Source organism: Schistocerca piceifrons, chromosome 6, assembly GCF_021461385.2.
Source record: "Schistocerca piceifrons isolate TAMUIC-IGC-003096 chromosome 6, iqSchPice1.1, whole genome shotgun sequence".
NCBI lineage: Eukaryota > Metazoa > Arthropoda > Insecta > Orthoptera > Acrididae > Schistocerca > Schistocerca piceifrons.
Genome location: NC_060143.1, coordinates 267,766,516 through 267,790,854, shown reverse-complemented (window position 1 = coordinate 267,790,854; position 24,339 = coordinate 267,766,516). Strand labels below are relative to the sequence as shown.

The 24,339-nt window shown below is 41.1% G+C and overlaps 1 protein-coding gene across 1 annotated transcript in view; it reads left to right on the top strand.

Moving 5' to 3' along the window:
* Positions 1-24,339, top strand: part of LOC124803269 (lachesin-like) — a 217,085-nt gene that overhangs the window by 16,872 nt on the left and 175,874 nt on the right. The window contains exon 3 of the mRNA XM_047264452.1: positions 1,368-1,575. Coding sequence (XP_047120408.1) covers positions 1,368-1,575 — 208 coding nt within the window. The remainder of the gene's footprint in view (positions 1-1,367; positions 1,576-24,339) is intronic.

Here is a 24,339-nt window from a genome sequence, read left to right as displayed (position 1 = left end):
CGTCCGGCCACCTCCTCGGTGGTCTTCCGCTCTGTCTGGTCCCTCTACGTCTGTAGTCGAAAATTTGCGATCGAAGCCTATTTTCATACAATTTATCTAGATGTTCCCACCATCTTTCTCTGTTTAGACCTGTGTTCTTTTGCACTGAATCTGCTCGTAATCCATTCTCGGTATTTTGATTCTGTGCAGCACCTCTAATACTATGGAAAAATTGCATTTGCGCAGCCTGGACGCTGGTCATACCCTTTCGCGTGGGAACCCAAATTTCAGATCCACAGAGCGTAGTGGGTACTGCCATGACTTAGAAAAGTCCATGTTCTTTACCTGGAAAACCGAGCATACTGTCTTCAGATCAGAGAAATAGAGCGTTTAGTAACACCACTCCAAACTAGAATACTCGCAACACATGAATAAAGTAATGAATGAGATACTGAATGAAAACTACTACGACAAATGTTTATGTCAACACAATAATAGGTCCAGCTGAAACATAACAGATACACCTGTGGACACCAATTAACACTGAGTTTTGGGCAACATGTCTAACTGCTTTACGTGGTTAAACTGGATGTAATGATTCAGTGTTTTGGTCATACAACGCTCTTCCTTTTACATGTGGTTTGAAATGAATCTCCCGAGTACTTGCGCTCAATGCCATTGTCAAAGGAGACATTAAGGAAACTTTATGGACTTTCAGGAACCTGCATTTGCCTTTTTGTGTGAGCGAGTTAAATTCTTTTTAAACTTTGGTACATTAGAATCAGTTATCAGTGCTGATAACATTCTCAAATATTATTTAATTGTAAACGAAATTATGCTGAATTCGATTTCAGGAACTTCAAATATTTATTTACTTAAACAGAGAAATAATGCAGCCAACCCGTTGCCAAAAACTGCTTAGTGCGCTGTCCTAGTTTTCGACACATCTGAGGATGTCCTCATCTCAATGAAATTTTAAAATTTCATTCTAATGAAGACGCCTTAGGGGTGTCGGTTGGCTGTATTATTTCTCCGTTGAAATTTATAAGTCGTTGCTAAAAGACAGCCATGTTCAGAATTTTATTATGTGTTTATTTAGATAAAACAATCGTTAACTTTCATTAATGTTAGGACATTTCCAATTGAATTTTATTGTGTTCTCCACACCTGTATCTCGTGATACGAAATCTAGTATACAATGGAGTGTCAAGGAATTCTTTCCTCATAATATGCTGCTCTAAGTTTTTCTCATTCACAAACATATTGAGAAGAAAAGGGATATTTTAATGTTTCCATTGACTTTCTCAATCTACTGACATGTGTGAATGGATTACAGTAAACCTATTTTTCAGTGAGGCGGGGTACAATTCCGCATTTTCCCTTTTTAGGTGGGCTGGTTGCGTTCTGAAGACCAGACGGTGCTTACAATGCACGACAAGGTGGTGACACACAACTCGCGGGTCGGAGTCTCGCACGACCAGCTCCGAACGTGGCGTCTGCACGTGCGCCAGCTGAAGGAGTCGGACCGCGGCTGCTACACCTGCCAGATCAACACCAGCGTCATGAAGCAGCAGACCGGCTGCATCGACGTGCACGGTAAGGCAACCCCACCTCATTGCCGCTTATTTTTCTGAAGTAGTTTGCTTAGCTCACAAAACTACCCATCTATCACTTGTTTCGTCTCACTGTGCAGATTAAATTGTACACACGTCAAAAAAAGTCTTGCATCACCTCCGCTCCGAGAGTTCCGGAACCTGACAGATAATTGGGATAGAGATCAACATAAACATCATTTCTGCACTTCTTATTGCCCGTGAAAACCACATATTGCAGGTTGTACCACCATACAGCGAGACCCACAGATGTGGTGGTCCATACTGGTGTACACACCGGTACCTCAAATACCCAGCAGCACGTCCTCTTGCATTGACGCATTCCTTTATTCGTCGTCGCATACTATCCACAAGTTCATCAAGGCACTGTTGGTCCAGATTGTCCCACTCCTCATTGGCGATTTGGCGTAGATCCCTCAGAATGGTTGGTGGGTCACGTCGTCCATAAACAGCCCTTTTCAACCTATTCCAGGCATGTTCGGTACTGTTCATGTTTACAGAACATGCTGGACACTCTAGTCGAGCGATGTCGTTATCTTGAAGGAAGTCGTTCAGAAGATGTGCTCGATGGGGGCGTGAATTGTCATCCATGAAGACGAATACCTCCCCGGTATGCTGCCGATCTGGTTGCACTATCGGTCGGAGGATGGTATTAACGTATCGTACAGCCTTTACGGCGCCTTCCATGACCACCAGCGGCTTACGTCGGCCCCACATAGTGCCACCCCAAAACAGCAGGTAACCTCCACCTTGCTACACTCCCTGGCAGTGTGGCGGCGTTCAGCCTGACCGGGTTGTCTCCAAACACGTCTCCGACGATTGTCTGGTTGAAGGCATATGCGACACTCATGGGTGAAGAGAACGTGATGCCAATCCTGAGCAGTCCATTCGGCATGTTGTTGCGCCCATTTGTACCGCGCTGCGTGTTGTCGTGTTTGCAAAGTTGGACCTCGCCGTGGACGTCGGGAGAGAAGTTGCGCATCATTCACCCTGTTGCGCAGAGTTGGAATCGTAACACTACGATCTGAGGCTGCACGAAAAGCCTTATTCAACATGGTGGCGTTACTGTCTGGGTTCCTCCGAGCCTTAATCGGTAGGTAGTGGACATCCACTGCAGTAGTAGCCTTTTGTCAGCCTCGGCGACGCATGTCATCGACAGTTCCTGTCTCTCTGTATCTTCTGCATGTCCGAACAACACCGCTTTCATTCACTCCGAGACGCCTGGACACTAGCCTTGTTGAGAGCCCTTCCTGGCACAAAGTAACAATGCGAACATGATCGAACCGCGGTATTGACCCTCTAGGCATGATTGAACTACAGACAACACGAGCCGTGTACTTTCTTCCTGGGGGAATGACTGGAACTGATCGGCTGTCGGACCCCCTCGTCTAATAGGCGCTGCTAATGCATGGTTGTTTACATCTTTGGGCGGGTTTAGTGACATCTCAGAACAGTCAAACGGACTGGGTCTGTGATACAATATCCACAGTCAACGTCTGTCTTGAGAAGTTCGGGAAACTGGGGTGATGTAGAACATTTTTACGTGTGTAGGTTTGTGAATGAATTAATAACTCCGTACGTTCATCAACACTAAGCAGCTGACCTAAAGTTGTGATAGCACAATGTACCGTCACTTGTATTTGATTTCTTTACGCCTGCCTTTCTGACTAGTGTGTGAAGTCACAGTTTCTCTTAACAGTAGCCATTAGACATACAATGTCCTTCATTGTACGATTTGTATCTTCCCTTCCCCTGAGACTTCTAAGCATTCTTGACATGGTGTTTTCATTTGGAGGACAGAAGATAACAGCACGACCAGTGCCTGCTAAAATCATGTCTTACAAGAAGACGCGTTTCTGCCTAGGCTGCAGTCTGTACCCTTTCAACACTAACTTGAAGCTTGTAAGAAAGTAAAAAAAAAAAAAAAAATTATGAAAATGGCAATCAAGAATAGCTCTGGCCCAAGAAGACCGATGAAGTGTCAGATTGAATCATCAACAGATTCGTCTGCAGAAACGTGAAACCAACCACCATTAACAAATATCAAAGCAACTGCTATTTTACCGGTACGTGGCTTAGTGGCTTTAGTTTGGCCTTCGAATATAGCCGATCGCAGCGACGAGGTGGATCCTCGTAAGATTGACAAGTGCTGAGCGCTGACCGGAAAGGCAGGTTAATGCAAGTATGCATGTAATGGGAGAAATTCTCTGATTGCGTTCTGCTCCTTATTGTGGCTAAGGACCCGTGGTCAATTCCCATCAATATCGCTTTACAGCCAAGGACAACACTTCGCCAATATCAGAAAAATGAGGATTTCGAATTGTGCATCTCGGCCTCATGATTTCAATGCACCACGGTGATGCGTGAACTCTTGTTTTCCCTTGTTGAAAGCCCTTCCTGGCACAACGTAACAATGCGGAAGCGATCGAACCGCGGTATTGTCCGTCTAATTTTATAAGCAGCGATTGAAGAAATATTTGAAATTATTCTGTTGGTAAATCAATACGGCTGCATCCATAAACAGTACGTCGAATTGTAGCTGACCTGTACAGTGAACACATACTAACATAATTTACCTGAAATTTAACTGGATCCAAAGTAACGACGATAGTCATTAAAACGTCTCAGTGTAGTGGATTAGAACTAAATGTACTCCTCAATCACACATACAGTGACGTCACGTCGCATACGTTACAGTATGGCTTTATCCTTTTTCTAAACGTCTTTGTGTTAGATATGCAAGATATTTCTTCGACAGAAAAATAATTAGGGTGTTTGATGGGGGATAACCAGCAATTACATCGTCCGCACGTCAGATCTGGTGCGTCCCACATAAAAACCAAGAGCACAGTGTGAAAGAGCAGGAAATTCCGCTCTTTCATGATTTCATGCAGTTTTCCACTTGCGAATATTTATTTGTTTTCTTTACTTGGAAGATGTGCCTAATTCCACTGTATAATATTTACATTAATATACAAGTAATATGTAATGTAGAACGTTTCTTAAGGTCAGAAAGTCAATAAGGCTGGTAGGTGCTCATTTCAATACAACTAATTTTAATAAAACTGTGTATCTACATCTACATCCACATCCATACTCCGCAAGCCACCTGACGGTGTGTGGCGGAGGGTATCCTGAGTACCTCTATCGGTGCTCCCTTCTATTCCTGTCTCGTATTGTTCGTGGAAAGAAGGATTGTCGGTATGCTTCTGTGTGGGCTCTAACCTCTCTGATTTTTTCCTCATGGTCTCTTCGCGAGATATACGTAGGAGGGAGCAATGTACTGCTTGACTCCTCGGTGACGGTATGTTCTCGAAACTTTAACAAAAGCCCGTACCGAGCTACTGAGCGTCTCTCCTGCAGAGTCTTCCATTGGAGTTTATCTATCATCTCCGTGACGCTATCGCGACTACTAAATGATCCTGTAACGAAGCGCGCTGCTCTCCGTTGGATCTTCTCTATCACTTCTATCAACCCTATCTGGTACAGATCCCACACCGCTGAGTAGTATTCAAGCTGTGGGCGAACAAGCGATCTGTAGCCTACTTCCTTTGTTTTCGGATTGCATTTCCTTAGGATTCTTCCAATGAAACTCGGTCTGGCATCTGCTTTACCGACGATCAACTTTATATGATCATTCCATTTCAAATCACTCCTAATGCGTACTCCCAGATAATTTATGGAATTAACTGCTTCCAGTTGCTGACCTGCTATATTGTAGCTAAATGATAAGGGATCTATCTTTCTATGTATTCGCAGAACATTACACTTGTCTACATTGAGATTCAATTGCCATTCCCTGCACGTTGCGTCAATTCGCTGCAGATCCTCCTGCATTTCAGTACAATTTTCCATTGTTACAACCTCTCGATACAACACAGCATCATCTGCAAAAAGCTTCAATGAACTTCCGATGTCATCCACAATGTCATTTATGTATATTGTGAATAGCAACGGTCCTATGACACTCCCCTGCGGCACACCTGAAATCACTCTTACTTCGGAAGACTTCTCTCCTTTGAGAATGACATGCTGCTCTCTGTTATCTAGGAACTCTTCAATCCAATCATACAATTGGTCTGATAGTCCATATGCTCTTACTTTGTTCATTAAGAGTAATTTAAAAATAAATACTAAACATAATTTGAACGTGCTAAATGGGTCTGGTTTCCTGAGGTGATAAATGTGTGGCAGTGCAGTGCCTTGTCGTCTTTGGCGGCCTACCTGTGGGGGAATCCATTGGTTTCACATGGGTACCTTTCAGCAGGAGTTCAGCTTAATGTGTGGGCGCTGCGAGTGCAGCCTCACCATGTCAAAACTAAAATTTTGTGGGCGATAGAATTTTGAGCAGGAACCTTGAGGAGGAACTAATAAGTTTTCACGTGCCTTCGAGTGAAGTGTGTTTTTGCGGCAGGAGGTCTTTAAATGGCAAGAACATTCATGACGGTCCTTGACGGACAGTGAAACAGTATCAGTGATGACGTTCGTGTTAACAAATCCTCAGATCATGGACTTCAGTTCTATTTTCGGCGTAGATGACTTTATTTAACTCGCATTATGATTCATTAATTATTACAATATGCGTTAAACTTCATGCGTGTTATCGAAGGTTCCGTAATGAAAACCATAGTAAATAGCTGGTGCTTTCATTAGCCCAGACGCATAGCGGTGGATGACGCATCCCGATGATTGTTGACGCACACTCAACTGCTAACTCTGTCTAACGGGAGATGCGAACTGGGTTGTCACAAAGGAACGTTGGAGTGTTGTCGAGAGATTGAAATTAATCGAATATGCAAGAAGAGGGTTTCACCGCAGTGTGACCTCAATCAGTTTATTAATATCTACTTCGACCTTTGCTTGGGGTGACAGTGAGGTGGTGCAACAAATAAAATCCTGAACTCAGATGTATTCACAACGGTCGACGCACAATCTTCAAAACAGCTTATGAGAGTTGACGAATTAGTGAAATTACGTTTCTTTTTACGTCCTACACAGCTCCAAAAAACATTGAAACCGTTTCTTGACGTCAGACATCTTATCTTTCGAAATTACTTTCTCAGCCGTGACCTTATGAATTTTTTCTCTAACTTGTCGTTTCTTGAGCCTTTATATGGAGTTTTCAGTCTCGAGGAAATGCACCAGATGTGATTAATCGAGCGAATAATGCATATGTAAAAAGTTTAAATATGTTTTCAGTGTTAAAGTGCAACAGATTAAAACTGCAAAGGTTGTACAAATCTTATGGAATTCTTTGGATGCAGCTATAACATTATTGACATATTTTGTAATTTATTACCTCAATGAAAGACTTTTATGTGAACCACGTTAAGGCTGTTAGGAAATACGGTTATCGTAATGTTCACTTTCTACTTTCATAACCAATTTCTTTCGGGCTTGTAGAAGCACCGCCTCTTTTTCTCAGAGAAACGCTTGCATCCTACGATATCAAGTAATTGTTAGATGCATTCCTATCTTTGACGTTTGCCGATGACATTGCAATTCTGTAAAAGATAGCAAAGCATGTGGAAGCTAAACATAATAGAGAGTGACTTGAATCAGGGATATAGAATGAAAATCAAGAAACGAAAATCAAGAATCCTCCAATGCGAGAGAATTAGATGGGAAATGAGACACTGAAGGTAGGTGATGAGCCTCGAAATTTGGGTGGCAAAATAACTGATGATGGTCGAAGTCGAAAGGATATAATATAGAGACTAGAAATAAAAAACAAATAGTTTCTCAAGGAAAAAAAATCTAATATCGAATATAAATTTAAGTGTTATAAAATATTTTCTGAAGGTATTTGAAGTCTAGCCTTGTACAGAAGTGAAATGAGACAACAGACAATTTAGACGAAAAAAGAATAGAAGCGTTTGCTAGCCGGTGCTACAGCAGATTCCTGAAGCTTAGATGAGTGGATCCAATGAGGAGGTATGGAGTGGAATAGGGAAGGAAATAAATTTGTGGCAGAACTTGAATAAAACAAAGGATGAATTAATAGGACACTACCAGAAACTTCAAGGAATCATAAAACTTTTATTGCAGACAAGTGCAAGGGTAAAAATTACAGAGGAAGGTCGGGAGATGAATGAAGTTTGCTGGTTCAAATGAATGTATGTTGAGAAAGATTTTCAAGGGTAAAGAGGCTTACATAGGTTAGAGGAGCGTGGAGAGTTTCGTCCGCAAGAACAGACATTGTAGATCTGATCCGTCGTTCAGCATGTTGGTAAGTAGGTCCGCAAGTTAACGATATGGGATAACACTCTTGAATTTCAAAAGGAGTATTTCTCAACAGAGTGTCATTAGCACATACTAAAAATCAGCTACACCTACTTATTTCTTCTCACATTCACTTGCGATATCAGTTGTGTGTGAGAGAGAGTATCTGATCGTTACTAGTCCTACTCCTGATCTGCATCCAACCAGTTTTATAGAGACGTGTCTGTCGATTACTTTAAAAAAATTTTGTGTGGTTAGACGCCTACGAAGCTTCTATGTGACTCGTAGAAGAATTAGTGAACGATAGTTTCCTAGTTTCGTATGGTCTTGGTTTCACTATTTCTAGTACTTCGACATACTTCATCATAGGTGGAAGATTTCACGTTTTTAGGATACTGGAAATCTATTCCAATGTAGCTGATCAACAGTTAGCTAGATATTCAGGGTGTATTGTTTTAAACCCAGCTACATTTCCAGGTTTCATTATTTTGATTGCATATTTTGTTTCCACATCTTGAACTGGAATCAAGAATCTAGAAGTACGTGCGACAGGTCTTCTTTTGGTATTCAATCATAAATTTTTATTCCTTTTAATCCGTCATTTATTTTCCTGGATACTGATACCAGGTGTTTAGCAAATTCGACCAAATTGATCACGTTATTTGACTTTTTGGTTGCAGAATTTGATGAATGTAGGTTCCTACTGTAGGACGAGGCTTTCCTGCTAAAGGGGTATTATCTAAGGATTCTACTGCTTCGTCCCATTTTTTTTCCTGTCCTCAACCAAGTACTATGAGACACTTGTTACATTGTCAGGCGGTGTTTCTCGTATTCTGTTAGGAATTTCTCTCTCCAGCGAAGGATCTACTCTTCACCTCTACAAATGCGTGGTCTAGTAACCCCTTCGATAATCCCAACAATTCTTCTCTAGTTGTTGAAGTTCCATTTCATCTATCTAATGCTAGCATCTTTTCACTTTTCATATTCAGTTGTCTTTCTTTACCTTCCGTCTCAGATTAGGATGTGATCGTGTAACATGTATCGGCATCCCCAGCGGTAAGAAACAAGGTCTGTGTTGATTTTAGGGGAAATCATTAACACTGTACGCCGCACTTGACTGAGTGACTAATGAGGCTGAGTTGTTAAAAAAAGGTGAGGGGTGCATCCTCCAGTCCAGCGGACTAAATGAGTAATAGTTAGGTCTTTAGCATCATCAATTAATTTCAGATTTTCAGTTTCCATCTAGTTTTCAAACACTTCACTATTAAACTCACTCTTTTTCTAAGCCCACAGATAATAATGGCTGTTTAAATCACAAAGGTATAAAGCTGATTGCTGCTGAAGTATTATGAGAGAGGGTTAGGGAAATTAGTCTCTAGGTCTTATATACGTTGACTATGGTCGAATTTTCAATTGTTACCATAGTAATAGATGTGTCATTTTCAGTGTGTATTAACCAGTATTTGGTTCTTGATGTAATTATACACTGCAATGCTATGCTTTGAGTGGAAGTTAGTGGCTTTTAATTTAAACCTAGTATTGTTCTCCTGCTCTGTAACTGTTCTTCGCCTCCTGTCTGCCTTTTGTGAAGCACGATGCGATACTCCCGTGAAAACCTATAGAGATATTGGCATTTCGCTCCACTTATCCCTTCGATATCAAGTTGACAAATACGCAAAGATGATCCAATTTTACGAAGTTATGAGTCCTGAAAAGGCCTTCCGGCGTTTGTTATGTCATTTGACCAATAGCTCCTTTCAGACATTTCAGTTGCATCTTATAACTACTCGTTTCCTAGCACCACATCCTGGTCTCATTAACTGTAATTCAAGGTTATACCAAAGGACTTAAAGCAATGCAGACCTCATTCCAAAGCATCTAAGTCTGCTTCATAACATACCTACAATAAGCCTATCTGATCATTTCGTTTCGTATCCTTACTATTACACTCAGGTACATGCATGGGTTTACTGATTCCAGTAACTGTGAATCGATGATACTCTAGTCATAAGGCACAGTGTATTTTTCATTTCACGAAGTGCACCTTTCTACATTTCTGAACGTCTAATACAAATTTCGAATCTTTGCACCATTTTAAAATTTTATCAAGTTCTGAGGGAACATTTGTGCATAGTTTTACAGACAGTATTTCACTACGAATGGCAGTATCATCTTATGAACACGTGACATTACTGTTAACATTGTCACCTAGTTCATTAATATCCAACATGTCCGCCTGCTCAGCTGTCAAGCCTCCCATGCAAGCGAGCCCGGGTTCGATTCCCGGCCAAGTTAGAGATTTTCTCCCTTCGGAGACTGGGTGTTGTGTTTACCTCATCATCATTTCATCCTCATCACGGCCTGCAAGTCACCCAATGTGGCGTCCACTGAAATAAGACTTGCAGAACATCTAATACAAATTGCCAACCTTTGCGCCATTTTGAAATGTTATCAAGTTCTGAGGGAACATTTGTGCATAGTTTTACAGACAGTACTTCACTACAGATGCCAGTATCATATGCCGGACATGTGAGATTACCGTTAACATTGTCAGCTACTTCATTAATATTCAATATGTCCGCCTGCTTAGCTGGCTAGCCTCCTATGCAAGCGGGCCCGGGTTCGATTCCCGGCAAGGTTGGAGATTGTCTCCGCTAGGGGGCTGGGTGTTGTGTTGTCCTCGTCATCATTTCATCCTCACCACGGCCTGAAAGTCTCCCGATGTGGCGTCCACTGATACAAGGCTTGCACTTGCCGATGGGGCCTCCCGGCCAACAATGCCATACGCTCATTTCATTTCCAGTATTCAATATGAACAGCAGATGTCAGAATACACTTTACAGGGGCGTGGCTGAAGTTAATTCCACGTCTGTCGATGATTCTTCACAATTACTACTGTGCCGCCATCAGCATTTTTCCTTCCAGCTTGAAAAATGGAGTACTTTGTAAAGCGCACAGGCGTTATGGAGGTGTGAGGCCCACAGGCAGGCCGTCTCCCCCCCCCCCCCCTACTCCCTCCCCTCCTCCCCTCTCCGCTTGAAGAGCCGCCGCCTGGCGGCAGCCCTACAACCTCCCACTCCCCCTGCTAATGGGGCCCGCGTGTTAAATCAGCTGCGGCAAGTCCGCAGTTCAATAGGCAATTACCAGCCCTAATAAGGCGGCGTGCGGCTCGATCGTCGGGTCTGGCGGAGGCTTTCATTTGTCACCGTCAGGCACCGTCCTACGCCTGTAACAACTGCCACACCTCCGCGGGTCCCTCACGCGCCGTACTTATTACGTCAACTTCCACTGTCACTCCTCCATGTCATTACGCAACATAAACGCAACATAACATCAGACACTTGGCATTGACAACCATACTCAATAGCCCAAAGCGTGATCTACACGACAAAATAAGGCGCTTAAGACCACTAGGACAAAAATAATTGCAAAACGATTTAGGCAGGCTATCTGCATCTGTGCGTAGAAGGGATGACGCCTTGAGCTGGATACGCAGAAATAATTTTACTGAAATCGATTTTAGTATTACATTGCACCATCTTCAGGCCAGATTAAATCGTGGATACCGGGCAATCATCATTATGGTTGGCTCTGAGCACTATGAGACTTAATATCTGAGGTCATCAGTCTCCCATCATTATAGTTCTCATGGTACAAACAAGTCTATGTCTGCTACTGTGAATCATCTTATGGTACACTTATGAGATATGCGACTATGGTTGTGTGGTATCCACATGATCACATAGAGATGAGCTAATGTAACACCAAAATTTGTTGCAAACGCAATGACACCTACAAATATAGCTGAAAACCTCAGAACGAATTGTTCGCTCTGCAGCGGATTATTTGCTGGTATTAAATTTCCTGGCAGATTAAAACTGTGTGTCAGACCGAGACTCGACCTCTGAATCTTTTCATTTCGTGAGCAAGTGCTCTACCGAATAAGCTACCCAAGTGTGACTCACGACCAGTCGTCACAGCTTCTCTACCGCCAGTACCTCATTCTCTACCTTCCAGACTTCACAGAAGTTCTCCTGTGAAACTTCTGAAACAAAAAGTATTCCAAAGATATGACTTAACCACAGCCTAGAGGACATTTTCCGAGTAAAAAATTCATTCTGGGAACATCTCCCAAGCTCTGATTAAGGTATGTCTCCGCAGTACCCTTTCTTCCAGGAGTGCTACTCCTGTAAGTACTCCTGTGAATTTTCGAAAGTGAGAGAAGAGATACTGGCGGAAGTAAAGCTGTGAGGACAATTTGCGAGTCATGGTCAGTTAGCTCAATCAGCACAGCACTTGCACATGAAAAGCCAGGATTACAAGTTAGAGTTTTCGTCTTAATCTGCCCGCAAGTTTCATAGCTGAAGGTGTCGAACTGCTACATAAATACATAATGACAGCTATTAGCTAATGGTCTACTGGAAGTCGGTTGTCTGAAGATATGCTTAGTCTAAACAATGGCAACTGGCTGTAAACAACAAAAATTGTGAGGTTGGATGCTAACCACAATAAAAGCCACAAATTAAAAAGTTGTAGATTCGTCTAAGTACCTAGATATTACAGTTACAAAAAATTAAATCGGATGCATCACATACAATATGTTCTCTCACCACAGAAAGATACTACGGGCAAATTAAAAATTTTCTTAATATTTCCTCCATCCAGCTCTAATCAAAACGAAAGTGGACGAGTGCAGTGTGTAGCAATCAGAATGGCGAACAGGAAGCGAGCTGATACTGCGAATAATTTTACACAACTTGGAAATTAATGCTTCGCCTGACTCTAGAGAGATGTCTGAATCGTGGATTTACGAAATTTTTCTCACTGAGGAGAGACATAATATCATTCTGATAACACAGCACAATGCCACAAGAATAAGGACCCCCGACAGGGTGGAAAATCACTAACTGAAGCACTGAAATCTGTTATTGTGGCACCGAGATGTGATAAAGAACGCTGATGAGCGTATAAAACGAAGACACAAACTCTACGACCTACACGATATGCCCATAGCCCTGTAAGGCGTCGACATCTTTTATGAGTATCCATGATGGACACGATGGCCTGAAGAATCTGCTGGACGATTCCAGCACGTTACAAAGAAGTATGGTGCATCCGATGCCCTCACCAAGGATGTGGGGACCATAATTCAAATGTAACGCTTAAAATGAATAAAGGTATGTCTTGCCAACACTACTTCATTAGCACACAAAGTGCCATCTAGCCTTCGCCACCATATCTAACACATTGCCATTCTACAACGGTAAGGGTCTCAGGCCAGACAATCATAAAGTTGCGGGGAAATTGTTTTATTGGCAGAGCGCTTAGAAGCTACAATGTTTATTCAACCTCATCTGGAACCTTTACTGAGCAGGTTGGAACACTTGCCATAGAGTAATGACAGAGAACATAGAAAACGTTAGAAGAATGACAGCTCGTATTTTTTACTCCCACGTACATATGGAGAAATGACCTCCGTACTGCAGTAAAAGAAATCAAAGTCCCTACAGGAAAATTTTGGCATTTTTTCAGGTGCTCTTCAAGAGTGGAACGGTCCACAATCTGTCTTGAAGTTAATCTGTAATCCCTATGCCCAAGATTTAGGTGTGAATTTGGCTGTAGAGGTGATATTATTTAAACTAAAAGAGCTCTCAAATTTAATCATTTGATATTTAAATGCCGTTCCTGAGACTATTGCCACAGTTTTTCCGCAATAGTTACGGGTTCCTGACAGATCATCTGAGGGTCAATAGTGGTTGGAGATCCATTAGTCAATTTCAGATCATTCAAGGACCAATGGGCACTGAACACTGCTTCTGAAACTTATTAGTTATTCTGAAACTACAGTTTCCTTTAAAAAGTTCTCCAAATGAACGAAAGTTTAACATCGTGCTTAAAATTTTAAAATCTTTATTTACATTTTAGTATTGTAGAAACTGAGTTATCCTGGGTTCCTGCACCTAACACATGCATTCGTAAACACTTTGCAAAACCTAACTTTTCTCTCACCCCTTCGCTTCTACAATAGAGTTAGACGCCTACGTGGGTACTTCCTGAGGCACTCTCTTGCCTGTATTTCAGTAGCGACTCTACCATTTCTCACATCAGATCAGTCAAGACACGACTTTATATACATACGAACGTCAACATCGTGGATAAAATACATTCTACTGTAGTTTTAAAACCTGAGTTTTTCCGCGTTCCTCTGCTTAACAGTATCCCTTCGTAAATGTTTTGCACAATCTCCCACCTTTCTTCTCCTCCATTTCCATCTAAAATACAGTTTAATGCCTTCATGGGAAGCTCCTGAGATACTTCCTTGCCCAATATTTCATTGGTGACGCTACTATTAATGGCAAAAATTAAGTTGAGGTACGACTTTTACGTAAATCTCTTACACAATTACGTGTATTTAGTAGTACATTCTACGCCTTACCTATTTGTACACATACTTTGTTCAGTTATTAAAATATGTATATATGGCCTGTAAATGGCGAAACTAGTCCTGGTTATATAATGAATCTCATAGCTCTGACTTACATAAATAACAAAAATTATTAAAAGTTGGTGTATCTCTCGAATTCATTATGTCTGGCCTTATAAAACTTGTTTGATTGCTATAGATAGTTTAATTTCAAAGTTAATAGTCTTGCATCGAGCTCTGTGCTTTGAGATTTTCAGTTTTTTACACTATTTTTTCGGTGCTTTACAGATGAAGACGTTTCTGGGACACAACAATTACTTTATACGTGTTCCATTTTTTAAAGTAAGGATACAAAGAAGGAAGACAACTGGATCGACACAACACAGTGATATACACATCAAATATTCATAAGCTATTCAGATATGTCAAGGCATTCAAAAAGGTACATTAAGCTCCGAGAGAGCTACTTACTGTATTTTTAAAGTCTCTATGTCCTTTGTTAATGGTTTTTCATACATGTGTTAACAAAGTAGCCACTAACATTAGTCATAAAACACGTTACTTAAATCACTGCGTATTTTACTTGCCCAAAGATTTATTTCCATACATTGTATAATGAATGAATAATTATATGTTTAAGATATTATTGGGGAAACTATACACAGGTAAACGAAGTAATAAGAACTAAGGACTTTTGTAGAGTCTGCTAATCAGATACACATTTGATACCGTCTACCTCATAATCACTGAAATCCTACCTTCTTTTGTCCGCTTCTGCCACTTGCTCCTGGCTTCGTTTTTCTTCTGGTCTTACATTTTACGCAGTTAACAGAGAGATGTAGAGAGAACAGGTTTTGGCTAACTTTCTTTCCCTCGTGAATTTTCGTTCGCCGTACATTGTGATTTTCTAGATTTCAGAGTACACTATGACCAACATCCTCTCAAATTCCATATTAACATTGGATACGAGACAAGCTCTTTCTCTGAAGACAGCTTTCCTTCATTTCACCACAGTGCTTCTGAAACATTCGCTGCTGCCATCTATCTCTGCGATCTCTCTCCACAAAAAGATTTTTTTACCCACTCTACCACTGCGTCCATCGAGTTTTCGTGTTTATAAAGCTACAATTTACCTTCAAGTACATCTACATCTTCATGACCACTTTGCAGTTTGTAATTGAGTACCTGGTAGAGCTTTCATCTAACAGCTTGAAGCTACTGTTTCAGTCTCAAAAAGCTCGCGGGAAAAACGAACACTTAAGTCATTTCGTGCAACCTCTGATTACTCTTATTTCATTATGATTATTTCTCCCTATGTAGGTGGGCGCCAATAAAATATTTTCACACTCTGAGGTGAAAGTTGGTGACTGAGATTTTATGAGAGGCTCCTGCCGCAGAAAGATCCCCTTTGTTTCAATGACTGCCACCCAAATTCCAGTCTCATTTCCGTAGCACTCTCTCCCCTGTTTCAAGATAATAAAGAAGGAGCTCCACTTCTTTGAATTTCTTCGATGTCCTCCATCAATCGTATCAGATGCGGATCACAAACCACACAGCAATACTCCAGAATATGGCGGACAAACGCACTGTAAGCAGTCTCTTGATTAAGCTTGTTACATTTTCTAAGTGTGCCCATAAAACGCAGTCTTCGGATGGCTTTCCCTATAACATTACGTGTATGATCGATCCAATTTAAACTATTCCTACGACAGTTTTTCGCTTTCACTTTGGCTTTGTAAGCTATATCCTATGGTATTCAAGAGAAGGATTATGCCTCCTTACTTTCGTGCCACACCGTTGGTTTCCCTTCACTGTACAAGATTTGTCGATCAGAATTACAAACTTTCTCCAATTCAGTAGACAAAAAGGAGGGGTCACTGTTACAACTAAAAACAAAGTGTATCGGAAATCGATGTCCATAAAATCGTAGACAAGAGTATCCTTACAGAAAACGGCTACGAGGGGTGTGCGAACGCCAAAGCTTTGAAGGAAGGGATACTGAAGACGCATACAGATGTCAAAATTGATCAAATATCCCAGTGTTACGAGGACAGAAAGGCAATCAACTGTACGGAATAGTAAATTGCTTTTGTTTTCGGGCGCGAATCTATATTCGTTTGCCGAGGTAATATGCAATAATTCTCTCCGTTATTTGTTACGAGCAATAGGTTTTCATCACGTCCTTCATTTCTTCCAGATAAATTATTTTAAACTCAAAACCAGATGATGAGTGTACACTAATTAAAATATCAATGCACAAAGGTTTATCAAAAAGTTCTTCTGCAGTTTGGTAACTCGTCTCGGGGAAGATGTACATCTTTTGCTATGGCCAATTAAAAAAACAATGAATATAAATTGCTCGATTTATATGCAGACAGGGAAAAAATGTTTCTTTCCAGAGTTTGATATCTCACTAAATATTCTGCTGTGATTGCCTTCTGTATTTTCTTTACGTTTGTTTTCACTTGCACATCTTCTTGCTACCCTCCTACACGTAGAAAACGCAAACAATTTTAAAACTGATTAAGTGCACTCACCTGCGACGTACATTCACAGTCTTCACGTCTTTTCCTAGAGACGGAATAATATTCGGTTGTTATTAAGACACTAGATATTCATTTACATCTAGGTTTAAATTCCTGTTTGGTATCAAGTATTACGTTTTCCTTGCACAAATATTGCCAAACACATGGAGGATTCCGCTGACAACGATACGAGTGGCTTTCTTTCCATTCTTCCCCAGTCCTCAACCCCCATCTCTACCTTACGCACCTTTCTTTCATTTGTCCGTGTTTCAACATTGTACGTTGCCTCCCTAGGACTTCACGCGTCCATGTAACGCATAGAGAACAACGGAAATTGATTCTAGCAATTAAGGTTCACTAACGTCCAAAAGTTAGGCATAATCTCGAAATAACGGAAATGAAAAGAGAAGGTGGTCAGTCACCCAACAACACCATGAATGTTTACCTAAGAGCCCTTCTTCTTCGATCTGTACTCCAGTCTGCGAATAGTAGCGTAACTGAGAGATGAACACAAATGGTGCATGAGACCACTCGCTTCTCAGTCTTGTTTGTCCGTTCATGGTGAGCAGAGTGTAGTGTCTTTGGTGAAGTTGGCAATATAATACCAGAATGACGCTATCTGGACCCTGTTTTGCTGGGTAGAATCCTGGGGCGCCTGATTGCTGGCCAGATACAGTCCGAGATCCCAGTACTCTTGAATGTGTTACAAAGTATGATTTCGTTGCTTTTGTAATGGTGCTGAAACACAAGAGATGTTCTTTGTAGGCCAGTACAAGTTCGACGAAGAATAACACCCATTAGCAGTACCGATATCTGACCATAACTGCCCATCGTAAGCGGAGTACACCTGCAAGAACATTCGCTGAAAGCTTGCAGCTGCCTCAGGAATCGCCATATCTGGGCAAACTGTGTATGGGAGGCTCAGAACAGCAGACTTTCTGCCAGAGGTCCGGCCCTGTGCATCCCGCTCACTCCAGCACAGAGAAAACAGACCTGTGTATTGTGGAGTCAGCAACTGGACTGTGAAGAATGGAGGAATGTTTACTTCACAGATGAATCCCGTTTCGGTTTGCAAAACGATTTTCGTCGCACATTACTGTGGAGAGAAGCTGGAAGCTGGTAGAACCACAGGAACATCTAGGAGGGAGATTGATTTGGTGGTGATGGTATCATCATGTGGATAGCATCATACTGAATAGCTGTAGTGATCTGCACATTGTTGTTGATGGTGTGAGGGAACTGTAAAGTCACAGAGGTACAGAGATGAGGTACTGTTACCACATGTCAGCCTTCTTAGAAGTGTTGTAGGTCTAGATCCCCTTTTATGGGACAATAACGCCCATCCGCTTCAGTTTCTCTGGAGGGTGATTAAACTGTAGCTTGTTCTGTAATCGTTCCAACAACCAGAAGAGGTAGTATGTCTTTTTTCCTGATTATGCTTAAATTTTGGATACTAGTGCACTTAGAAAGTCATGTTTCATCTACGTCATGTGTTCAGGTTGTTTACAGACTATAAGACCAGCGAAACGTAACAGTATTTTGAATATTCCTGCTCGACGCAACAACGGATGACACATCGACAGATCATGTAGATAACAAATTTCTCGTCCCACCATTGTTGTTCAAGTAATAGTGTTGGAAAGAAAACATATTTTTTCATTTGGATGTCTGTGGAAACCGAAATTGAGTGAGGACAAATTACTCTCCCACTTTTTTCATATTCAAGGCTACTCTTTAATGTTGTTATTACACCCTAGACTTCATTTTGTCACACAACAAGACGTTATGAACATGAGCAGGTATTGATGAGAGCACGTACGTTATTACCTGTATGGTAACTCTCCTCCGAAATGTATTTTCCGGAACTGAGAACAAGCAGGCAGTTCGGTTATCCAACATTAATTCTTTCAGTAGACATTTGGGGCTTGAGAGCCACGTGGAGTTGTTACGGAGGAGAACATCTCAAAACACGTATTGGGGACAGAACTTGCCATACCGGTGTGCAGGCAATGCTTTTGGCCAGAGAGGCAGAAAACTTCCTACCTAGATCTATGGGTCATGCGTTTCTGGCCATGACAGGGGCAGAGGCGCAAGAGAGAAGTGGGTCATCCAGCCAAGTCATTTCAAAAGTGTCGCTATCGCCCACTGTGTAAATAGCTGGTGCCCATAAAAATCCACAGCTTTCCACATTCACCTTCAACTGGAAGCTACTGATGGGGCCAATCAGCTAGTATCATCCCTCTTCCTGCCAAGTTTTTCGGAAACCTCAGACCTTTGGTTGCATTTTAGGATGGAATGAAGCATTTATGACAGCTCTTAAATGATATATGGCGGGACGCAAAAGCAATTTGGCTGAGACACATGCCATAACGTTTGTCCCATTAGGCCTAAACGAAAACTCAAAACACACGGCTTAAAGTGGCTGAGGGAAAAACAATTTATGAGTGCCTCTCCTGCCTGCACAGAAACGTAATAGTCAGAGATTGACCGCTTCTTCAGGGGGAAATGAATGTTTTTAACTTGGGTTAGGAATGGCTGGGAGGTAAATTAGATGAGCTATAGGGGAGGCATGGGGCTCGTGGATTCTTGTGATTGACACAGAACCGTTAAGGGGGAGGTTGCATGGGTGCGCTTCTCAAGATTTGATGGAAACGGGTGAGCGAAGAAATGTGGCTTCTGATTTAGCGTCCACTCTGTAGAGGAGATTCTGGTCTTGACTCTTGACTCTTGACTCTTCTGATGAGCACTTGGGACACTCACCCTGAGCGTAGCAGTGCACTGGCACTGGTATGGACTGGGGAACCTGTGGTCCAGTCTTAGTTGTATCGAAAGTTTAGAACTCAGTAACCTCAGACAACTCACTGTGCCGAGGGTTGTCTTATTCATGTCAGAACCGCCCACCCTTAACTCTGACCTCCTTGTGCACTCTGCCTTATAATTGAGTCAAATTGGTCCATGGTACCACGGGTGAGCGAGAATGTCACACGGCGGAATCTGACAAGATTTCTCCGCTCCATCAGAGAGTAATTGCGATCTATCTAACAGATCGCCTGCTGTCACTTTGCGTATTTCATGCCCATGATAGCGAATTACAGGCGCTGCAGCGTACCATGACCTTCACCTGAGACAGCGCTATCCATTGAGAAAGTGGTATAATGTTGCTGATCCGGCTTCGTAAGGCAAGCAGGATCACAATCTCGCCACTTGTTCTCAGCTGCACCGCTGTAGTATAACTACAGTAAATCCTTCGAAGTCTATTAAGCGTTAGGTGACTTCAGATTGCGTTATCCATGTTTTGAGCCATGGTAAATAGATTCAACCGATATACCTTAGTTTTTGCCAACCAGAGGCCATCCAGTGGAGGGCTAATTATTTGTTCTTCTATTTGTGATGGCAACAGTTCCTGATTTATTTGTCATATCGCTTAACTAGTCCTATTTTACGATCAATAAATTCTAGCTGTCACCCATCAATACTGACTTCAATAATGACATGGCCACCATTTCATTAAATAATTTCAGCATTCAAGTTTTATTTAAGATTCTGATGAAAGTAATCTGAAGCCATCATTAGGGATTTCTGTGCCATAAAATAAATTGCGGTTATATGGTAGCCTGAAAGCCATTACTTTGCTCTAAGATGATTGTAACGGTGTTAAAAATATCGACATAATTGCGTTGTGCCCAAAAACCAGCATATTATTTATGTGATCGATTTTGAAGTGAATGTTTAACCCCACTTAAGAATATTCTGGTGAAGACAATACTGGGTACTGACAGCATTTTAATAACATGCCACTTGTTATAATCTAACAGATTTATAACAAATCCATTTTACACTCCTTCAAACATTTCCGTTACAGCCAAACTTGCTGCAGTAAGAGGTATAGTGGTTTAACAGCAATTTCAGTTTTTACAAGCTCCAGTGCTCTGATTTCTAGGCCTGGTATATGATTTCTTAGGCTTCTCAAAATATTTCTGCCTTTCGCCACTGTACGACTCCAGATCTGAGATCCACTTTGAGTTCTTCAGAAACATCTCCCAGTTATTTCTCTTGGTTGCTCCACTATTTAATAGCTGCTTGAAATGCTCCTCTTATCTTTAGCTGTTCCGCTTGGGTTATAATCACCACCCCCACCATTGCCCGTATCTGGTTCTTCACGTCAAAAATTCTTCATTTATAGCTGTTTGGTGGTACTGTTCAGCTCATTTATATATCCCTATCTAGCTGCCTCTATTTCTAACTGTGCATGATCATCTGTCCGTTTCCTTTTTAACTCTCCTCGATCCGATTTTCGCTTTTATGCTTGCTTCAGTTGTGACGAAACAAGAGCTTTATCGTTGTGAGAGATACAGAGGCGAGCGAGAGTGCCGAGACTTGCCCCAGTTCACTGCTACCAGTGCTACGCCACCTGTGTGTGGCGTAGAAAGTATTGCACCACAATATAATAATGAAGTAAAAAATTAAAGTAACCTTTCCAAACTTGTTTTGTTGCATGCCTCAGTATATTGATGTTAACATTTGGAGGACTCAGATTGATCTAATGCAAATGTTTCAGTAAATACATTATTTTAAGAAAAAAATAAGCGGCGCAAAATAATGAAGGTAGAAAAAAGCTGTTAAGAACATGCAAATATACGTTACAATGAAAAGTTACAACTCTCAGCTTGATCGAAGCAATGTTTTGGTCAAAATCGACATTTTTACGAAAAATTGAACGCGCTAAATATACGATTCAGCAAGATGAAAATTCGTAGCATCAGTTTAAAACACAAAAAGATCGGCTATGCGACTCTATTAAGATATCTCTATTAGCTTTCCAGTTATTAAATAAACACTAAATTTGAAATGAAAACATCCCTATTCATGATAGATTAAGTATCATTTGTAATAGTTATAGAAAGTTCTAATTAGAGCACTCGATTACATTCAGGCTTTAATACATCTGTAGGAAATTTTAAGACTTTACTGCAAATAATAATCATTACAAGAAATCTTAAAGAGCCAGTTCAGAGGTCATGTTGTACTATTAGTTCCATTCTAAAACTTCTAGCCGGCAATGTTAAAATGCAGTTAAGCTAAAAAAATTTCAGTAACTAAAGCAAACTTAACACTAATTAGAGAAAACTTAGAAGGATTGTAAATTATTAAACGAGAGAGATGTTAATTATTATATGTCCAAGAAAGGGATTATTGAGATGCCGTTATCTGTCTTTAGAGTAGCTGGTAGCAGATGTTGCTCAGTAGTCTTCTGCGCCCATATATGAATACAGCTAGTGAGGCAGTATGAAGAGACACTTCAGACTGAACTATCAATCTGTCCACATCAGTCAAATGCCTGCGTACGTTGTGGCTCGGATGATGTCAGAGCTAGGCACCTACCAAAAGAGTTTTCACTAAGGGAAGTGAAGTCTAAAGTGTAATAACAATTTCGGTTTCCACTGACAGCCAAATGCAGAAAATAAGTATTCTTTATGGCACCGTTATTTGAACAGCTATACTAGGGACGTGGAATTAATTACCTACACAATTTTTCTATGTGACAATATTAATAATTACGTTACGTTTCTCCAGTCTTTTAATCTGTAAACAATCTGAACACTAGACGTAGATGATATATTACTACCGAAGTGCGCTAATATCAAAAAGTTAGTCATAATCATGAAAAGAGCACATACTGCCTGATCAAGTTGTTGGGAAGATTACAGAACAAGCTACAGCTGAATCACAAAAAGTTTGGTGTACAAAGTACCCAAAACATTATATCAGAAAAGCTCTCATAGCTATGACACTCATTTGTAAGAAACTAACTCAACTAGGAAATCACTTACATAACAAAAGTAGCTGTTAATGGGGGATATAGTTACACCCAACAGCCACACATGCTGCAGAGTGAAGTGTACTGCACTCTAATAGATGGTTAGAGATCTCTGTTTTCAATCATTCCCCTTTCTTAGCGAAAACGATGCGGAGGTTGTCAGTGTCCTTGGCGGAATCTGATACGATGAAAATTACGTGTTCTAGGGGTAGTATCTTAGATCAGTAATTAAAAAGTCTTCAGTCCCATGTTGGAAAACCGCCACTGCTTAAATTTTGATTAATAATTTGCACTGGCGACCGAAGACTTCCGGCATAAGAAGTCACCATAATTCTGCCAACAGCCCTCTCAAAGAGGGAGGAGGAGCAGACAGAGGTTCAGGGCACTCTCTCGTCCTTGGGGTGGGAAACTGCCCCAAAAGGCAGAAGAATCAGCGATGATCAAAGACACGAGGATGAAGAAGGCAATGGAAAAAACTGCATTAAAGACACATAACAGGCATCCACAGGACAGGTGTCTGTAAACGAAAAAAATGTCATCTTGATCTCTCCATTGGCAAAAGATTCCAAAATAGTCCCCCATGCGGAACTCTGGGGAGGGACTGCCGGAGATGAGGTGATCATGATAAAAAGATTGAATAACCAAAGAAAGGATAATGTTCTTCGAGTCGGGCCGTGGAATGTCTGAAGCTTGAACATGGTAGGGAAGCTAGAAAAAACGATAAGGGAAGCTAGCAAATCTGAAAAGGGAAATGCAGACTCTATCTAGATATAATAGGGATCATTTAAGTCAAACGGAAAGAAGACAAGGATTCCTGCTCAGATGAGTATAGGATAATAACAACAGCAGCAGAAAATGGTATATTGGGAATAGGACTCGTTATGGACAGGAAGTTAGGGCAGAGAGTGTGTTACTGTGAACTTTTCTGTGACAGGGTTTTTATAATCAGAATCGACAGCAAACCAATTCGGACAACGATAGTTAATCTACACATGCCGACGTCCCAAGCTGCAGATGAAGAGACAGAGACAGAATATAAGGATATTACAAGGATAATACAGTATGTAAAGGGATATGGATATCTCATAGCAATGTGGGACTGGAATACCGTTGCAGGGGATAGAGTGGAAGAAATGGTTACAGGAGAATATGGCCTTGGGACAAAGAACGAGAAAGGGAAAAGGCAAATTGAGTTTTGTAGAAAATTGCAGATTGTAATAGCAAATACTCTATTCAATAATCACAAGAGGATAAGGTACACTTGGAAAAAGCCGGGTGATAAGGCATATGTCAGATAGATTACATCATGATCAGACAGAGATTCCGAAATCAGAATCTGGATTGTAAGGAATACCAAGGAGCATACAATGACTCAGATCACAATGCAGTAGTGATGAAGAATGGGCTGAAGTTTAAGAAATTAGTCAGGAAGAATAAATACGCGAAGAAGTGGGTACGTAAGTACTAAGGAAAGGAGTTCTCCAAGGCTACAGATACAGAATATGGAATATCTCAGTACGCATTGCAGTTGAAGAGGAATGGACATCTCTAAAATAGGCAATCACAAAAATATGAAAGAAAAACGTAGGTACAAATAAGATAACTGCGAAGAAGAAATACTTCAGTTGATCGATGAAACGAGGAAGTACAAAAATGTTCGGGGAAGTTCAGGAATACAGATATAGAAGTTGCTGAGGAGTAAAATAATCAGAAAGCACAGGGTACCTAAGACGAAATGGTTGCATGAAAAATGTGTAG